Source organism: Lynx rufus, unplaced genomic scaffold (genome assembly GCF_022079265.1).
Source record: "Lynx rufus isolate CCGP_SWC_20201006 ecotype Redwood Valley unplaced genomic scaffold, mLynRuf1.p SCAF_1, whole genome shotgun sequence".
Taxonomy (NCBI): domain Eukaryota; kingdom Metazoa; phylum Chordata; class Mammalia; order Carnivora; family Felidae; genus Lynx; species Lynx rufus.
The window spans coordinates 11,849,816-11,867,540 of NW_025814823.1; the positions used below are offsets into that span (position 1 = coordinate 11,849,816).

General features: G+C 35.4%; 1 protein-coding gene across 6 annotated transcripts in view; it reads left to right on the forward strand.

Moving 5' to 3' along the window:
* PDS5B (PDS5 cohesin associated factor B) overlaps positions 1-17,725 on the forward strand; it is a 194,157-nt gene that overhangs the window by 153,362 nt on the left and 23,070 nt on the right. For all 6 annotated transcript variants that reach the window (XM_047078747.1, XM_047078710.1, XM_047078735.1 and 3 more), the window contains exons 22-25: positions 4,289-4,357; positions 5,923-6,059; positions 8,969-9,092; positions 15,281-15,485. In XM_047078747.1, coding sequence (XP_046934703.1) covers positions 4,289-4,357; positions 5,923-6,059; positions 8,969-9,092; positions 15,281-15,485 — 535 coding nt within the window. The remainder of the gene's footprint in view (positions 1-4,288; positions 4,358-5,922; positions 6,060-8,968; positions 9,093-15,280; positions 15,486-17,725) is intronic.

Below are 17,725 nucleotides of genomic sequence, written 5' to 3' on the forward strand. Positions count from 1 at the left end.
TTGTCTTATCTGTTTTTTTTTTTTCTCTTTTTGGTAAAATCTTGTCCTATACACATCTTTTAAAATATTTATTTTGAGAGGTGGGGAGGGGCAGGGGCATAGAGAGAGGGGGACAGAGGATCCAAAGCAGAGAGCCTGATGTGAGGCTCAAACTCCCAAACTGTGAGATCGTGACCTGAGCCAAAGTTGGACACTCAACCTACTGAGCCACCCAGGTGCCCTGTACATGTTATTTTTGATTGAGTGGTAGATTTTGTGTGTGAAAAATGTTACAGATAATTTGAGGCTCTGAATAATTTTGTAATTCTTCTGAAGAGGATTTATTTTTCCTGCTGATGGCTGGTTGAGCTGTTGTCAGATCACGTTGGTCCAGTCAAGAATGCACTGTTTGGAAGCTAGACTTCAGTTTCTGACAGGCTGATTCTTTTTCTGATCACCTTTAGGTGTGGGGTGTATTTGTTAGGGATCCACCTAGATGTTCAGCATGTTTTATAGGGACTCTGTTCTTTATTGGGCCCAGAATTCCAGTTTTTTTCCTTTCCACCTCTGTGACAGTGATGAAAACATTGCTTAATTGTCAGTTTCTTTCCCTTTTAGAATCAGTTATCAGTTTTTATGAGAAAAGCAATCCTAGGGCCAGACTCAAATCTCTTGATTTCTCTCTTCTTTTGAAACTTTATCCTGCAAATTTTCACTGCTTTGGTAGCTCTTTTATCACCTTAAAACTGATTTTTTTTAAAAAAAGATCTGTTGTCTAACCTTTCTGTTTGTTCCAAGGAAGATGGTTCAAAAAGTCTAATCAGCTTTTGTCAGAAACAGAACTTTCACCTTTTTTAACCCATTAATTTGTCTTATTTTAATGTTATTTTTGATCTGTATATATTTAACATTTCTGTAACTTGTTTTATAATAATACAGTGAACACTTATGTATTGTTAGCTCCTGGTTTATTACTCTCCAGACCTTTCCTTCTGTGTCTTCTCTGTCCCAGGTAACCACTGTGTTGAATTGGGATCTATTACTCCCCAACTAAAACAAAACACTTTACCACATGTATATCTCTAAAATACTTGTTTAGTTTTGCTTATTCCTTTTTTTTTTTTTTTTTTGTAATGTTAGTTTATTTTGAGAGAGAGAGCCAATGCATAAGCCTGGGAGAGGCAGAGAGAGAGGGAAAGAGAGAATCCCAGGCAGGCTCTACACTGTCAGCATGGAGCCCAACGTGGGGCTCAATCCGTATGTTTGAGTTATACCGTATATATTCTTGGCTGATTTGCTTTTGTCATTACACATTTGTTTCTTCATATAATCCTTGTTATTATATCTAGCTGTACTTCATTCATTACTCTGCATTATGATATCAGTGTGTGAAATCACTTACATGTATTCTCTTAGTGGACATTTGGAATATTTCCATTTCTTTCCTCTCTGAAACAGTGCCCCTATGAATGTTCTTATAGAGGCCACCTGTTGCATATGAGCAAGAATTTCTCTAGGTTATCGTTATACAAGTGAAATTGATGAATCACAGTGTATACACACATTTAACTTTTCATTCCCAAATTATTTTTCAAAATCAGTGTTAAAACTTATTTTTTATTAGCAGTATATATACCCAGGATTGTCAGATCTTTTCACTTTTGCCCATTTATTAGAAAATACATTAAGACTCATTCTGGTCTTAATTTGCATTTCCCTGGTTGTTGATTAAGTTTTTATGTCTAGTTACTATTTACGTTGCCTCTTTCTGAAATTCCTTTTGAGGTCTTTTGCCTTTTTTTCTGAGCTTTTTGTCTTTTATAAGTAATCTTAACACACATTAATGCTTTTCTGGGTATATGTTGCAATATCTTGATAATAAATGCATAAAATCTCATTTATGGTGTGTCTTTACTCCCTTTGTGTGGTGTCTTTTGAACAAAAATTATCAATTTTAATGTAGCTAAATTTATTCCTTTCTTTTGTAGTTAGTGCTTTTTACATCTTTAAGAAAGCCTTCCCTACTCTAGTGTTACAAAAATAGTCTCCCATATGTTCTAAAAGTTTTAAGGTTTTCTTTTCACATTAAAAAAATTTAATCCATCTGGAATTAATTTATTTGTTTGTATGCTGTGACTTTAAGGATTTCATTTCTTTTTTCTTCCATTAGGGCAACCAAATTTCCCATCATAAATTATTGAGTAATCTTTCCTTCTTCCAGTCCTCTGCATTGTACCACTTATATCGTTTATACCCTCTGTTCTTTACGGATGCTTTGTTGGCTCATCTACAGGGTGTCTTTCCTTAAAGTTTTGTAATTTTCTTTGTAAAGAAAATTTTAAAAATTTTCTTGTAAAACTTTGTTAGGTGCTTTGATTTTTTAAGTTTTGTATTATATTCGTGGTTGTGATTTGGAGAATTATTTTATAGTTTGAGTCTTTTGTTCATTTTTCTTGCTAAATAAACTCTTTTCTCCTTATTTTTATTTTTTTCTGAAGAATGCCAGTCTTGATTATTAGAAATGAGAAAATTTCTAATCCTTAAATATTTTATCACTCTACTAATTTCCTTATATTTCTATATGTGTTTCCTCTGCTTACCATTTTTCATCTCCACTTCATATATCAGGTTTTGAAAGTGATATAGTCAAGTCTTCTGTGGTGATGACATTTTCTATCTTTTACTCTTTTTTTTTAAATCATTTTTGTTTTTATTTATTTTGATATTCTGCTAGTTGTACAGATGTTCATGAATTTTATATCTTGCTGTGTTATAAGATTTAAAAAGCACATCAGTATCCTATTTACACCAGTGTCCCAATCAAATCCATATCCCATTTCATGCCTTTGATCTTGACTGATACATTTTTTCATCTTGTTAGTTGTACATTTACTCTGTCATTGATTTTATTGCATCTGTTTGGGATTTATATTATTTTGAACCATCTGAGAGTCTGTTGGTTTTATTTATAACTTTTTCTATTTTGTAATATATACTGATTGACTTTTTCTTATGAATTAAATATTTTAGTAGAATATATATTTGAATAATTCTTTCAAAATGGTGTATAACTTGGAAACTTTCTCTGTGTCTTAGCTTGCTGAAAATATATTTTCCCTTATTCTTGAGTACTGGTATCCTATGTTTCAGGGCACTTGGCTGCAGAAAATTCAGAAAATTGTTTTTTGGCATCTAGTCTCGGCAGCTGAGAAATCTCAACTTGATCTGATTCTCACTTGTTTTTTGGAAGGTTTCCCCATGGAATCTTTGGGATCTTTTTGATATTCTTAGTTCAGAAATTTCATCAGAACATTTCTAATGTGATTGCTTTTTCATTATTTCCACTTTATACTTTGAAGGCATTTCTCAACTGAAGTGAGCCGAAAGCTGTATGTGTTTGACAAGTTTGCCTTCTGGATGTTGGGACCACCTGTCCTGTTGCCCAAGAGTTACCTGAGCTGCCATTTATTTGAGTTCTGTTTCTGAGTCTGCCTCTGGAAATCACTCCTGTCATCTGGCAGCATACTGGATCTCTAGTATTCCAAGATTGGGTTCAGCTCTCTTGTCATCTTACTTTAGTTCCCTGGCTGCCACTGTAAATTCACACGTATTGCAACGCCTGTGCTTTGTCATCTCAGGATTGTTCTGTGATTGTGCTTAAAAAAATAAAAACAAAACAAAAAAACACCCAAACTTTTTTGGAGGATATTTCCTTCTGTGCTTTTATGGAGACGGAAAACTTCTAGCTCTGTTCATTTTTTTACTGTATATTTTTTGTTTTTCAATTTTCTAAAGTTCTGGCCTTCTCCTTGGCCCTTTTTGGTTTCCAGCCCTGCTGTGTATCTGTTGCCATTTTGGTGGGATTTAGGTAGGAAGATATTGATGCATGTTTTTTTCTTCCTTAGAGTCAACTGCAAGCCTTCCTAATTTTTCTTCTCAAAATTTTTTGTATGTATCTTACCCCTTGTTTAAGAACTGCTTTTTGGCTCTGTTGAGTTTGATTCTAGTCTGTGCCAACTGCCTTAAATAGTTGAATCATTAGTCTCAAAGGGCTAAGTAAGGAAGCATACGTTTAAGTGGTTAGAGTTGGTCCTTCCTCACACTTATAAAGCATCAACTGCTGATGGATGTGTAAGTGCTATATGTGGGTGCTAGTGAAGATAAGTCAACCTTCTTGAGAAATAGATGAGGTAGGTTAGTCATCTATAATGACCATCACTGCAGAAGATAAAGACTTCATTCATTCACTAAGTATTAATTAAACATGAAAATTCTTATTTATGTTTTAATGTCCTTCATTTTTGTTTAGCTCCCAGGAAAAAAGACAACTAAGCTTTGGGTTCCAGATGAAGAAGTTTCTCCTGAGACAATGGTCAAAGTGAGTGATATACATAGACCTTTTTATTTTAATACATTCACTAGATTGTATTATCATTATAGGTATTAAAATTCCTGTTATAAAGATATGGCTGTTAAAATCATCCAAGTGTTTATATTTATTATATGACATCCCATCTGCTTTTATAAATTTTTTTTTTTTATGTTTATTTATCTTTGAGAGAGACAGAGACAGAATATGACTGGGTTAGGGGCAGAGAGAGAGGGAGACACAGAATCCGAAGCAGGGTCCAGGCTCTGAGCTGTCAGCACAGAGCTCAACGTGGGGCTCGAACTCATGAGCTGTGAGATCATGACCCGAGCCGAAGCTGGACGCTCAACCGACTGAGCCACCCAGGCACCCTCCATCTGCTTTGAGAGTAAAGAGCAGTAATGAAAACCTGAGGCCTCATGGACAACTGCACATAATCTAATGCGAAAAGAAAAAAAAAAAAGTGTTTAAAACTGCCTCCATGTTGCTGCTTAGAAAAGACCATGCTGGTTTTCTCATGTACATTCTCCTATTCAGTAAAGATGGTCATCCAGGAGAAGACTGTTCACCTTTTCTATGAGATTTGATAAAACTTTTTATTTTGATTTAAAAAACAATTCAACCCATTGTTCCTTGAAGTAGGAGTAATACATAAAAGATTATTCATCACTAGTGTAGAGAGTATTTATTAAAAGGATCTACAGTCTGTAATGTAGACCACATCTCATTCCACTGCCAGGAAAAAATATATTAGATACTGTTTTTCTAGTTGTAGTTTCATATAAATCTGTTCGTGTTGTGTGTGTATGTGTGTACTAGTTTATATTTTATATTAGGAACTATTTTGTCATGTTATTCCAGCTTCAGATTTTGATGCTGTTTCTGCAGCTGGTGGAATGATGCTTGGTGCTTTTAGTTCCAGTATAAACCTGTTTTCTCAGCATTGGTCTCAAGCAGCAGTTTTGTGTAGTCAGGCAGCACTGGACTAGAAGGCAGGTGACCTGCACTTAAGTTCATGCTTAACAGATGCCCTAGGAGAGGGATCTGAAAAGTTTCTGCCATATACCATTGTTCTAGACCCACTTAGCTCCTGAGCCATAGATCTGTAAAAAACTAAGATAATAAGTGAAAACGAGATAATATGCACCTCTTCAAAAAGGGTTGTTGGAAACATTAAAGGCAGTAACATATTTTAAAGTACTTAAGTACTTCATAATTATAAAATGTAGCACAAAAGATGGAATATAATTTGTAGCTGGGAACTTAACTTTTCTGACTAAGAAAGTTAGCATGATTTACTGTGGGGTCTAAGGAGTAAAGCTTATGATGGGGAAACATTAAACAAAAAGAACTGGTCTTTAGTTCTATCATTCATTTGTCAGTTGCATGGGTGGGAGGGTAAAACATCTTTAAGGCATTCAGTTATCTTGATATATGCGGAAAAGAATGATTCTTTTTTCCTTTCCTTTTCTTAAAAAGCATCCATTGAAACCATTTCATTTTTTTGAAGGTTGATACAGAATTTTTTCTTTTAATGTAGCAATGTTGTATTTGTCAATTTGTCTTTTAAATAGATTCAGGCTATTAAAATGATGGTTCGATGGCTCCTTGGAATGAAAAATAATCACAGTAAATCAGGAACTTCTACCTTAAGATTGCTAACTACAATATTGCATAGTGATGGAGACTTGACAGAACAGGGGAAAATTAGGTATGTAATTATCATTTCAAAATTCTTGTGCAGTATTTCAATATCATGTGTAAATGTTTAAAAAAATTTGTTTTTTAACATTCATTTTTTGAGAGACAGAGAGCACAAGCAGGGGAGGGGCAGAGAGAGGGGGAGACACAGAATCCGAAGCAGGCTCCAGGCTCCGAGCTGTCAGCGCAGAGCCCGATGCAGGGCTTGAATTCATGAAACACAAGATCATGACCTGAGCCGAGGTCGGATGCTTAACTGACTGAGCCACCCAGGCGCCCCCGTGTGTAAATGTTTAAAGGTCATTTTCTTTTTAAGAAAATAATTAGTATTCCCATGGAGATGTGCATATATTTTTCTTATAATATGCTTTTGTACAGTGGTTATTTCAAAATGGCAGTCATATGTCTGGGGCAGGGTATTGCTGTACATTGTAAATATTTTAAACAATAAATGTTTACTTTTTTGAATATCTAAATGTGAAATGGCTAGTGTACCAATCAGTAATTGATGTTTTCCATTCTTATTAAAGTCTAAAGGAAAAAACACACTGGGTAGAAGACAAGTTATTGAATCTGTTTCCAGAACTATAAATCTAAATATATGCAAACTTAAAAATGTACTTGATTTAAATTAAATTATATAAACACACACACTTTGTTTTGTTTGAAATATGTAGTTGAGTATAGTGATTCAAAAATTGGACCCTGGAGCCTGGATTCAAATCCTGGCACCACCACTCACTAGCTAGGTGACCTTTAGCAAATGACTTTAACTACCTTGTGTGTCTGTTTCCTCATTTATAAAATAGAGATAGGGACACATGGGTGGCTCAGTCGGTTGAGCATCCGACTGCAGCTCAGGTCATGATCTCACAGTTCGTGGTTCGAACCCCGTGTCAGGCTCTGCACTGACAGCTCAGAGCCTGGAGCCTGCTTCGGATTCTGTGTCTCCCCCTCCTTCCCTCCCTCCCTCCCTCCCTTCCTCCTCCTCCTTCTCCTCCTCCTCCTCCTCCTCCTCCTCCTCCTTCTTCTTCTCTCCCTCCCTCCCTCCCCCTCTCCCCCTCCCCCACTTGTGTGGGCACATGCACGCTCTCAAAAATAAATAAAATAGGGGGCGCCTGGGTGGCGCAGTCGGTTAAGCGTCCGACTTCAGCCAGGTCACGATCTCACGGTCCGTGAGTTCGAGCCCCGCGTCGGGCTCTGGGCTGATGGCTCGGAGCCTGGAGCCTGTTTCCGATTCTGTGTCTCCCTCTCTCTCTGCCCCTACCCCGTTCATGCTCTGTCTCTCTCTGTCCCCCAAAAAAATAAATAAACGTTGAAAAAAAAAATTTAAAAAAAAAAATAAATAAAATAGAGATAATGGTTATAATCATTATAAGACATTATAATGTTTTGTCTAGCTATTCATGTGCATATTTAGATTTCATCTCACCTGTTTTTATTCATGTTATTCTTTAATGAAATCAAATGTGTGTTTTAATTCTGCAAATATATGTGAATTGCATTGGTTCACTTTTTTTTTTTTTTTTTAATTTACATCCCGATTAGTTAGCATGTAGTGCAACAATGATTTCAGGAGTAACATTGGTTCACTTTTAAAACAAGTCTTTATATAGAAATCTGGTCTTCAAAAACTTAGTTGTAAAATATTGAATTTAATTATTTGTCTTTATTTGCACTAAATAAACTCCAGAAGAAAACCAGAATTTCCTTTAGTGGTGGTCAAGTGAATTACCTCATAATAGCTACTTGGAATATTGCTGTTGATTAACTGAATAGCACCTCTAGGACATGTAACTTTAGAACCTTATAAATGTTGACATGCATTCAGTCAGCATTTTTGCGTAATCCTTAGAGAAAGGAGAGTCTTAAACCAATTAGGTCATTAGATTGTAGAAGACCAAGAATTTGTCTTTTAAGTCACTCTCAGCGCTGTATATATGGTAGACACATACTTGTTTTATGAATATTAAATAATCTTTTACTGTGAAAGTACATGGGGAGTCAGTTTGTCTTTTAAATACATTAAGGCTATTAAAATGATGGCTCGGTGGCTTCTTGAAGTGAAAATAATCACAGCAGATCAGGATTTACTGTGTAATTCATCTGATACATCACTATATTAGGAAGAATTGTTTAGATGTATTTACTATTTAAGAATTTACTAATGTTTTAGGGGTGCCTGGGTTGCTCAGTCAGTTGAGCATCTAACTCTTGATTTCGGTTCGGATCATGATCCAGGGGTCATGGGATCGAGCCCTGCGTCAGGACTCCGGACTGAGTGTGGAGCCTGTCTCAGATTCTCTTTCTCCCCCTCTCCCCCACTCCCCTGCTTGCATACTCTTTCTCTCTCTCCCAAATCATAAAAAAAAAAAAAAAGAAAGAAAGAAAAAGAAAAATTTTGCTAATGTTTGAGGTGTGTCCCATTAAGCAGAAGTTTTCTTAAATTTAAAAGGACCTTCTTGGTAATATTTGAAAAGTTGAATTCTAAAAATTGTGATGTTTTCTGCTACACCTGCTTTCATTCTTCTTTTATACTTAGCACATTAGTTTTAGTTGACTGATTAACAAGTTAGGACATTTTTGTGCCTAATCTATAAGTAAACACATAACCAAAAAAAATCCATACCAGAAGACTTTAGCTAAACATACAAATATATTCTAAGCTTTAATCTTGGCTAAAGCTATTTTATGTAGAATTAAATGACTTCAGTATAGACTGTGTTCAGGAAAAGAACTTTGGAGTATTAGACACCATGTTCCAAAGTTAAGTAAACATAAGTGTTCAGTGTCACTGAATTGCCTTCTGCCCTTTTTTTGGCCACAGGGAATTTTTAAAAGTTTGATGTAGCAAGTAGGAATGTTCTTATGCAGACATTTAGAAATCTAATTTGTAATTCTTTCTTATTTATTTTTTAGTAAACCGGATATGTCACGTCTGAGGCTTGCAGCTGGAAGTGCTATTGTAAAGCTGGCACAAGAACCTTGTTATCATGAAATCATCACATTAGAACAGTACCAGCTCTGCGCATTAGCTATCAATGTAAGGAAGATGGCCATATAGAATAGAACTTTATATGGTCTTTGACTTTTTAGGAAGAAAAAAGTCCTCCATGATATAGAGATAAAAATGTTGAATTGTCTCCTTTTGGAAAATGTATGCATGAGAAACATTTCATAGTTCTAAAACTGTTGTTTGAGTTTTGGGTTGCTAACATAGTACATTCGATTCTCGTTATTTGTAGTAGTTCTATTCTACAGAGTCAGCCCAGCCACCAAATTACCAAATACTGATCCATTGCTTCTAAGGGAAATACAGGGGTGGTTTCTCCAAGGCTCTGTTCCCAACATTTTTGTCAGTCTGTCAGTACATAAGCTTGTTTTATGTGTGTTTCTATTTGAGGACATATGATTTAATATATAGTTGTGTCACTACCATTGAACTCATGACCAACAGCGCTGTAACTCCTGCCTGAATAAAACTTTGCTAACATGTATTCTCCCTATGGCATATCACAACCTTCTTGCTTTTAGGAACACTGAACAGCACTATGCTTGGGAGCTCTTTTAAACAACAAAACCACCAACAAATGCACAAAAATGTGAAAAAATGTGGCACTAAATAGACTGTCAAAAGGACACTTGTTTGCAATACAAGAGCTGACACAACAGGCCTTGCTTTGTTCAACTTCATTCAGATGGGATGTATGTCACATGATTCAGATTGTTGCTTGTTCATTTACTCACTACTGTATTGATTTACTTTAAGTATTGATTTTGGGGTTACAAATAAATTGTAGTGAGTAGGTGAATTCACAGATTTGGAATGTGTAAATAATGAGAATTGAATATATTGAGGTCTTAAAAGGAATAAAAAATACAGACATTTACAGTTTTATAAAGATATGATACAGATTAATAAACATTTCTTATTTCTCCAGCCAGTTAAAATTTGAAGTTATTAACAGCGATACCAATGGATTCATTGTCTAGTCTTGCAGATTTCATATTAGAGTAACATAGTATTTGAATCCTGTTACTTTGGAAGTTTTTAGCATCATTGAGAAAATTAAAAAGGACTTCCATAATGGAAAATATGATATTTAAATATGAGCTTTTCATTCATTTTTTTGGTCATTTTACACTTAATTTTCCTGTTCTTTTCCAAGTAGTCTTCTGTATAAGAATTTGGCATTTATTTTAGGGATTATTGTAATTTTTCTTTCCACCCTTCCCTCTGCTTATTTTTAAATTAGTGCTTATGTGTAACTCCTAGCCATAAGCAATTGCGTGTTTTTTGTAATCATTTTGTCAGAATATGGTACTTTAGTCTTTAAAAAAGCTATTCCAGATCTCCAAATCTTGTTTTTGTTTTGTTTTAGTTTTAGTGTTGTAATTCAGATATTATACTAAACCATTTGAAAATGAGATTTCGAGGAATCCATAATTTCCTGGTTTAGTTTTTCTCATTAAATTTTAGAAATAATCTTATTTTGCAAGAAAGTGAAAATTGTTTAAAAATATATATTAAATTTCTTAGAAGAAAACCTTTGTAATTTTTTTTTAGATTGGTGATACAGTTGGTTGATTTATCACATTCTTGGTCTGATATTTCTAAAAGTATTGGTGCTACCAGTTTTAAGGTGGAAACTGTTACAGAAGTATGGAAATACGTGAGAGAAATGGGCTTTGTTTGAAACTTATTGTGTGTAAAAAGTATGTACAAATCGTTAAATATTCACTATGTGTGAAAAGCATCCATACTTCTAGAGATTTTCTAGCACAATATATGTTATGTATTACTATCTCAGTCACCAAATCCCCAAGGTGAAAGTTCAGATTGCCTAAGTTTTAAGATTGCTTTAGAATACTGTTGATTGACTATGGAACATGTGTTAATGGTTGAAAGTTAGTTATTAGCATATTCTCACAACTTACAGACATACGCAGTTACCCTCCTGAAAAATACCTTTCTGCTGTGCTTCTAAACCCTGTGCTTGTCTCTTCTTTTTCAGTCTCCAAACCTCAGAGTGTTATCTGTATCTTTGTCTCTTTTACCCACTTATCTCTCAGTCCTCACTACTCACATTTTGGCATTTGCTTTTCTTGTTTTTCCAAAAATGCTTTATTGAAGGCCTCGAATCCAGTGATACTAGTTAGTCTTCATTATACATGTCCTTTCTGCATTATTTGACACAGCTCACTGCACCATTATTCTTGAAATTCTCTCTGGTTTCTATCTCCTGATTTTTGTTGTTCCTCTCTAACTACATTTTTTTGTTCTGTTTTCCTTTAAATGCATGTATTCTGTAAGGATTTATTGATGACCAAATTTTCCACTTATACATTCTTCTTTAGCTGTCTTATTTTCTTCGTAGGTGACCCCTGTACTAGCAACATTTTAACATTTTTGCAGGTCAGTCTGGTGCCACTTATAAGGCTAAACAGAAATTTCAAACTCTTATGGTCTGTGAATGTTAAGACTGAATTCATAATCTTTCTGAAATCTATTCTTTACTGACATGTAGAGCCTCAGTAAGCATTAAATAAATCCAAATGGTATTCTTAGATTGAAAAACATGATTTATATTTGACTATTTGCTTGTCCGTGTGCCTTGTTACAGAAGTGCAGATAATCTGTCCTGTGTCATATCTTTTCACTCATATCTTCTTAACTGTTCTTACCACTGTAATCATCATTAGCTTTCACCTGGACTGTTGGGAGACTTTTCTGCTGTGGTTTAAATTTCCCTATCACAGTTTCAATCATATTATTTTCCCAGTCAAAATATTTAGGGGCTTATACTTGTAAAAAAAAAAAAAAGAGAGAGAAAGAAAGAAAGAAAAATTGCATGTATTTTACTGTTTGGCTGTTCAAACCCTTCTAATATTGTGGGTCCAAATATACACTTAAAAAATCTTGTTTAACCCACTACCCTTACCTACCTTCATTTCAGTGAAACTGAACAGTTTTTTTCTTTTATGTGCCTGTAGTTTGCTTTCTTCTCATTCTCACCCTCCCATTTCCACAAGTCCATCTCTGACCCTTTTTGCAAATCAAGGCTTAAACACAACCTTCTCCACAAAACTTGCTCAGATTCTTACAGCTGGTCTCATTTTTATTCCCCACAGATTTTATCTTCAGTCTTTTGACACATACATGCATCATGCTTTATTTATTTTTATATACGTCTGCTTTATTTCTCTTACTCGAGTTGAGTTCTTTAAAGGTAATATTGTGATTTATATATACAATGGAATACTACTTGGCAATGAGAAGGAATGAAATATGGCCTTTTGTAGCAACATGGATGGAACTGGAGAGTGTTATGCCAAGTGAAATAAGCCATACAGAGAAAAACAGATACCATATGTTTTCACTCTTATGTGGAGCCTGAGAAACTTAACAGAAGACCATGGGGGAGGGGAGAGGGGAAAAAAAAAAAGAGAGGGAGGGAGCCAAACCATAAGAGACTCTTAAAAACTGAGAATAAACTGAGGGTTGATGGGGGGTGGGAGGGAGGGGAAAGTGGGTGATGGGCATTGAGGAGGGCACCTGTTGGGATGAGCACTGGGTGTTGTACGGAAACCAATTTGACAATTTCATATTAAAAAAAAAAAAAGGTATCTCCGAGGTTCTTGTATATTTGAATAGAAAGTAAATCTGGGGAAACAGAAATTCAGTAATATGAATCTTAATATTATTTAATAATTAAGTATTTTAGAATTTGAATGCAATTCATGAAAAATTTACTTTGTACTGCTATCTGCTGTACGTTGTTCTAGGTTCTGTAAAATACAAAGCCATGGCTACTGCCCTTAAGAACAAAAGCTCTTAGAACAGAAAATATAAAGAAGTGTTGATAATACAATGTGATACACAAAGTAATTGAACTATTTGCAAGACACTGTCAGTAGTTCTGAGGATAATTTGTACTAGGAAAGGGCACTAAAAGTGAATTTACTTAAGATGCAGACAAATTAATTTCACAGTTAGTGAATAAAAGCTTTAATTGGAACTTTGAGGAAAATGTTTTGTAGTATTACATACCATCTTCTTTTTTCTTATATTGAACCAAATAGTGGTTAGAACCATAACCATGAAAGTATTAAATGTTTGCTTTTTTGAATGTTTTTTTCCTGCAAAAAAAATTGTATTACTCTGTTCCGTACTTCACATTTAACTTTTGTAACATAGTCAAAAGGATAATCATCTTTGCAAAAAACAAACATTTGGAGGCTGTCTCAGTTCCTAGGAAGACATATTTTAAGTTTTTTCTTCACATGCTTTTCTATTTGATGTACCTATTTGTCATCATTCTTGTCAGTTTTCTCCTCTTTCATTATTAACTGTGACAGTTAGCTTGCACATGACTTAACAGTTCTTCTCTAACTTTAATGACATATTTTGGGAATCCTACTACTTTTGCCATGATTCAGTAATTAATTTATATTATTGGATCCTGAATGATTAGTGAGAAAGTAACAAAAACATGGTCTTGGTTGAGAATGTATCTGAGTAGGGGGAAGGGATGTTTGGAGATTAATTTTTTAATGAATGGTGAGTTCATCTGTGAATATATTTGTGATATTTTGACTTACACAGTTTGTAATTGGGTATTTTCATGGTGAATAATCAGATAGTGAAGATTCCTCTACCCCGTGGGAGTTTTAATACTGAGGAAGGAATGAGTTGATGTCAACTTTATTTTGTTGGGTGTGAGGGTTGACAATAATTCTGTGGAATTAGAATACTCTTTAATTTCTTATTTTTTTAAATTTTATTTTAGAGAGAAGTGCATGAGTGAGCAGGGGAGGGAAAGAGAGTGGGGGGGCAGAGAGAGAGAATCCCAAGCAGCTCCACACTGTCAGTGCAGAGCCCAACATGGGGCTCAGTCTCATGGCCTGTGAGACCATGGCCCAAATCGAAACCAGGAGTCGGACCCTTAACTGACTAAGTCACCCAGGTGCCCCAAGAATACTTCTTAAAAAATAGATATTTGGGGCACCTGGGTGTCTCAAATGGTTAAGTGTCGGACTCTTGATTTCAGCTCAGGTTATGATCTCACGGTTCATGGGATTGAGCCCCGTGTCGGACTCCAGTGACAGTGGGGGAGCTTCCTTGGAATTCTCTCTCTCCTTCTCTTTCTGCCCCTCCCCTGATCATATTTGTGCTCTCTCTATCTCAAAATAAACTTAAAAAAGAAAAGAGATAAACAAGTCTAAATTAAATGAGAGAAGGTACACAAAATAAGGATTTAAAGATAAGAGCAAGATGTTACGACCTAGGTTTTGAAAAAAACCAAAATGTACATTATAGATAGTAGAAATAGTATGCATAACATTGCAATAGTATGAAAGACACCACACTTTGTGTTAATTGGTGGAGGGTAAGGTGTAATTATGAAGGTCTTTATACGTTTCATATATGACTCAAATGTCATATTGAGCTTTGTCCTATAGCTTATTGCATAGATAATCTATATGCCAGATACTGTGCTAGGTTTAGAGGCTCAAAAGTGAATAAAGGCATAGTTCTTGTCTTTAAGGAATGAGCCGTGATGGGTAAGACCTATAAACCAATCATTTTAATACTGTATAGTGAATGCTATGCCGGAGATACGCACAGAGTGCTAAGAGAGGATAGCTGGATGCCTGATAAAGACTGGAAGATATAGGAGCTGTTGTTAGAGATGAGGAGGAGTTAGCTAGAAGAGTGGAGATGGGTGGTTTAGTAGAGGGAGTTAGTATGAGGAAAGCAGGCACAGTGGTAATGAACAATCGGTTCATTTATAGGACTAAAAGTAATTTGGTGTTCCTGAAATTGACTAGTAACTCTTGCCTTCAGAGTTGTCCATTTTAATCTGAATAGTTTTTTCACTGTTAAAGCTAAAATATATAAATTGGACAGTTTTATCTTGCTCAGTAAGTGCAAAAGCTAGATAGGAGATGGTATTTAAACTATTTTTAATACCTTAAGTTAGGATGGATTTATATGTACTAGCTTTATCTGTTTTAAAAGTATATTCAGTATTTTCTAACACATGTAACTTGGTACCTTGTGAACACTACAGCCTTGAAATGAACATGTCACAATCCCTCAGTCTTGTGAGCAGAAGCAGTGGTTGTCCATAAACTTGCTCTCCTTTACCCTTCAAATTTTGTATGTGAGGTTGTTACTTATTCTTTGTTGCCATGTGAATAATCTGTGGAATAATTCTGTCTTTACAGGATGAATGCTATCAAGTAAGACAAGTGTTTGCTCAGAAACTTCACAAAGGCCTCTCCCGATTACGGCTTCCACTTGAGTATATGGCAATCTGTGCACTTTGTGCAAAAGATCCTGTAAAAGAGAGAAGAGCTCATGCTAGGCAGTGTCTGGTCAAAAATATAAATGTGAGACGCGAGTATCTGAAGCAGCATGCAGCCGTTAGTGGTAAGCATATGTGAAAATGGAAGTATACTATTCTAGCCAGTTGCAGTTTTATTGAACACAAAGTGATGTTACTGCTATTTATTATACTCTAATTGGCCATCATTAAATACAAAGTTGTTACTAATTTTCAATAACCGTTTTCCTTTAAAAAAGTTCATTTGACAAATATGAATCCATAGGTATTTAAATATCAACCCATGTTTCTTTATGTAACTGACTGAATGGCCAAGGAAAATAAGCAATGACATTGGAGATACTTTTAATAAAACCGTGAAATATGCGTGCGTGCGCACACACAGACATATGTGGTGTAAGTACTGTCTTTTAGATTTAAAAAAGTACAGGTCTTTTATCTTTGATTGTTTTTCCTGGTAGCTGATGTTAATATCCGGTGCTTATGTGCCTGTTTTTAATCTCATTTTATCCCATTTGTGTTACTAGTTTTTGTGTCTGAGTTCTTCATTGTATTTTTAAAAAATTTTTTTAAATGTTTATTTATTTTTGATAGAGAGACAGAGCATGAGCATGGGAGGGGCAGAAAGAGGGGGAGACACAGAATCTGAAGCAGCCTCCAGGCTCTGAGCTGTCAGCACAGAACCCAACGTGGGGCTCGGACTCACGGACCACGAGATCATGACCCTCAGAAGTCAGAGGCTCAACCAACTGAGCCAGCCAGGCTCAAGCCACCCTTGAGTTCTTTTAACAGCATTAGAATCCACCTAGTTACCCAAGTCAAAAATCAGGCCTTTATTTTTGTACCTTCTTTTTTCCTCTTATTGGTCACCAAATCCTCTAGATACCTTGAATGTTTCTCTCCTTAGCTCTCCTACTCTGGTATATTTCACTTGGGTAATTGAATACACTCCAAACATCTTCCTGTTGTGTTTCCTTGCCTCTGACCCATCTCCAGCTGTGCCACACACCATTATCAAGAATACCATTCTAAAACAGGTTGGATCATGGTACTTCCTTGCTTGAAATCCATGTTGATTCTTCATTGCTGATAGGATCTAGTTGAAACTCATTAGCATGGTCCTTACTCTCAGCCTGAGTTTCAAGCTACCTATAAATTTTGTGTATCTTATACTATGGATTATTTGAAATTTGTGCAACCATCTTTTAACTTTGTTGTCAACTCTATCTGGAAATTGCCTGCCCTTCTAGACAAATATAAAGAAAACTAAGGAGCGTGGTTTGCACCTTTTGAATCCTTTAAAATACAGTTTTGGTGTTACTGCATCACTGGGGCCTTCTTTCTTTCTCTTCCTTCTCAAACTTGGAGAATAAGAGCTCTGGAGTCAAATCCCTCTTCTGTTTACTGGTTGTTTGGGGGCAGGTTACTTTCTCAATCTGAGCCCTAGTCTCCTTATTTGTAAAATTGGTATAATTATACTCATTTCTTATGGTTAGCATGAGGATTTAAGTGTTATGTGTATAAAGCACCTGGCATGATGTGTGGTTCAAAGAAGTACTTGATACTTGTTAGCTATACTTACTTGAAGGCGCCTTTCACATTGAAGTATAGTTTGTGTCTCTACACTTTCCTGTGAGATCTTTATCTAGTCTTACTCATCTTTGTACTTAAAATAATATGCCCCAATAAAAGTAGTAAGCCTAGAAAATAGTAAGCATTGAATAAATACTTGATACATTTGAATTTGAATATCACTGAGTTTTGAAACTTGTTACTTTTTTCTTCTGTATTCTATATTTTCTTGAAATAAATATTACACACCAACTATTCTCTTAGAGTTCAGCAATAAGGAAATAAATAAAACTTGGTGTCTTATTGACACATGTAGTATTTATTATATGCCAAGTTGAGTATCTGATTTAAAATTTTATTTTGAGGGGCGCCTGGGTGGCTCAGTCAGTTAAGCGTCCAGCTTCAGCCCAGGTCGTGATCTTGCAGTTCATGAGTTCGAGCTCTGCATTGGGCTCTGTGCTGACAGCTCAGAGCCTGGAACCTGCTGTGGATTCTGTGTCTCCTTCTCTCTCTGCCTCTCCCCAGCGCATGCTCACACTCTGTCTCTGTCAAAAATAAATAAACTTAAAAAAAAAATTAAAAATTTATTTTGAAAGTAGGAAATATAAAAGGAATTGTTCAGTATATGACTCCTGGTCTTTTTGACTAATGTTTGGTAAAACTAGTTAGGATTACCATTCTGACCTCTAGTGCAATTTCTGATCTCAGGTCAAAATATAAAAATATTTGAATTTAAAATAAAAGTTTGTTACTT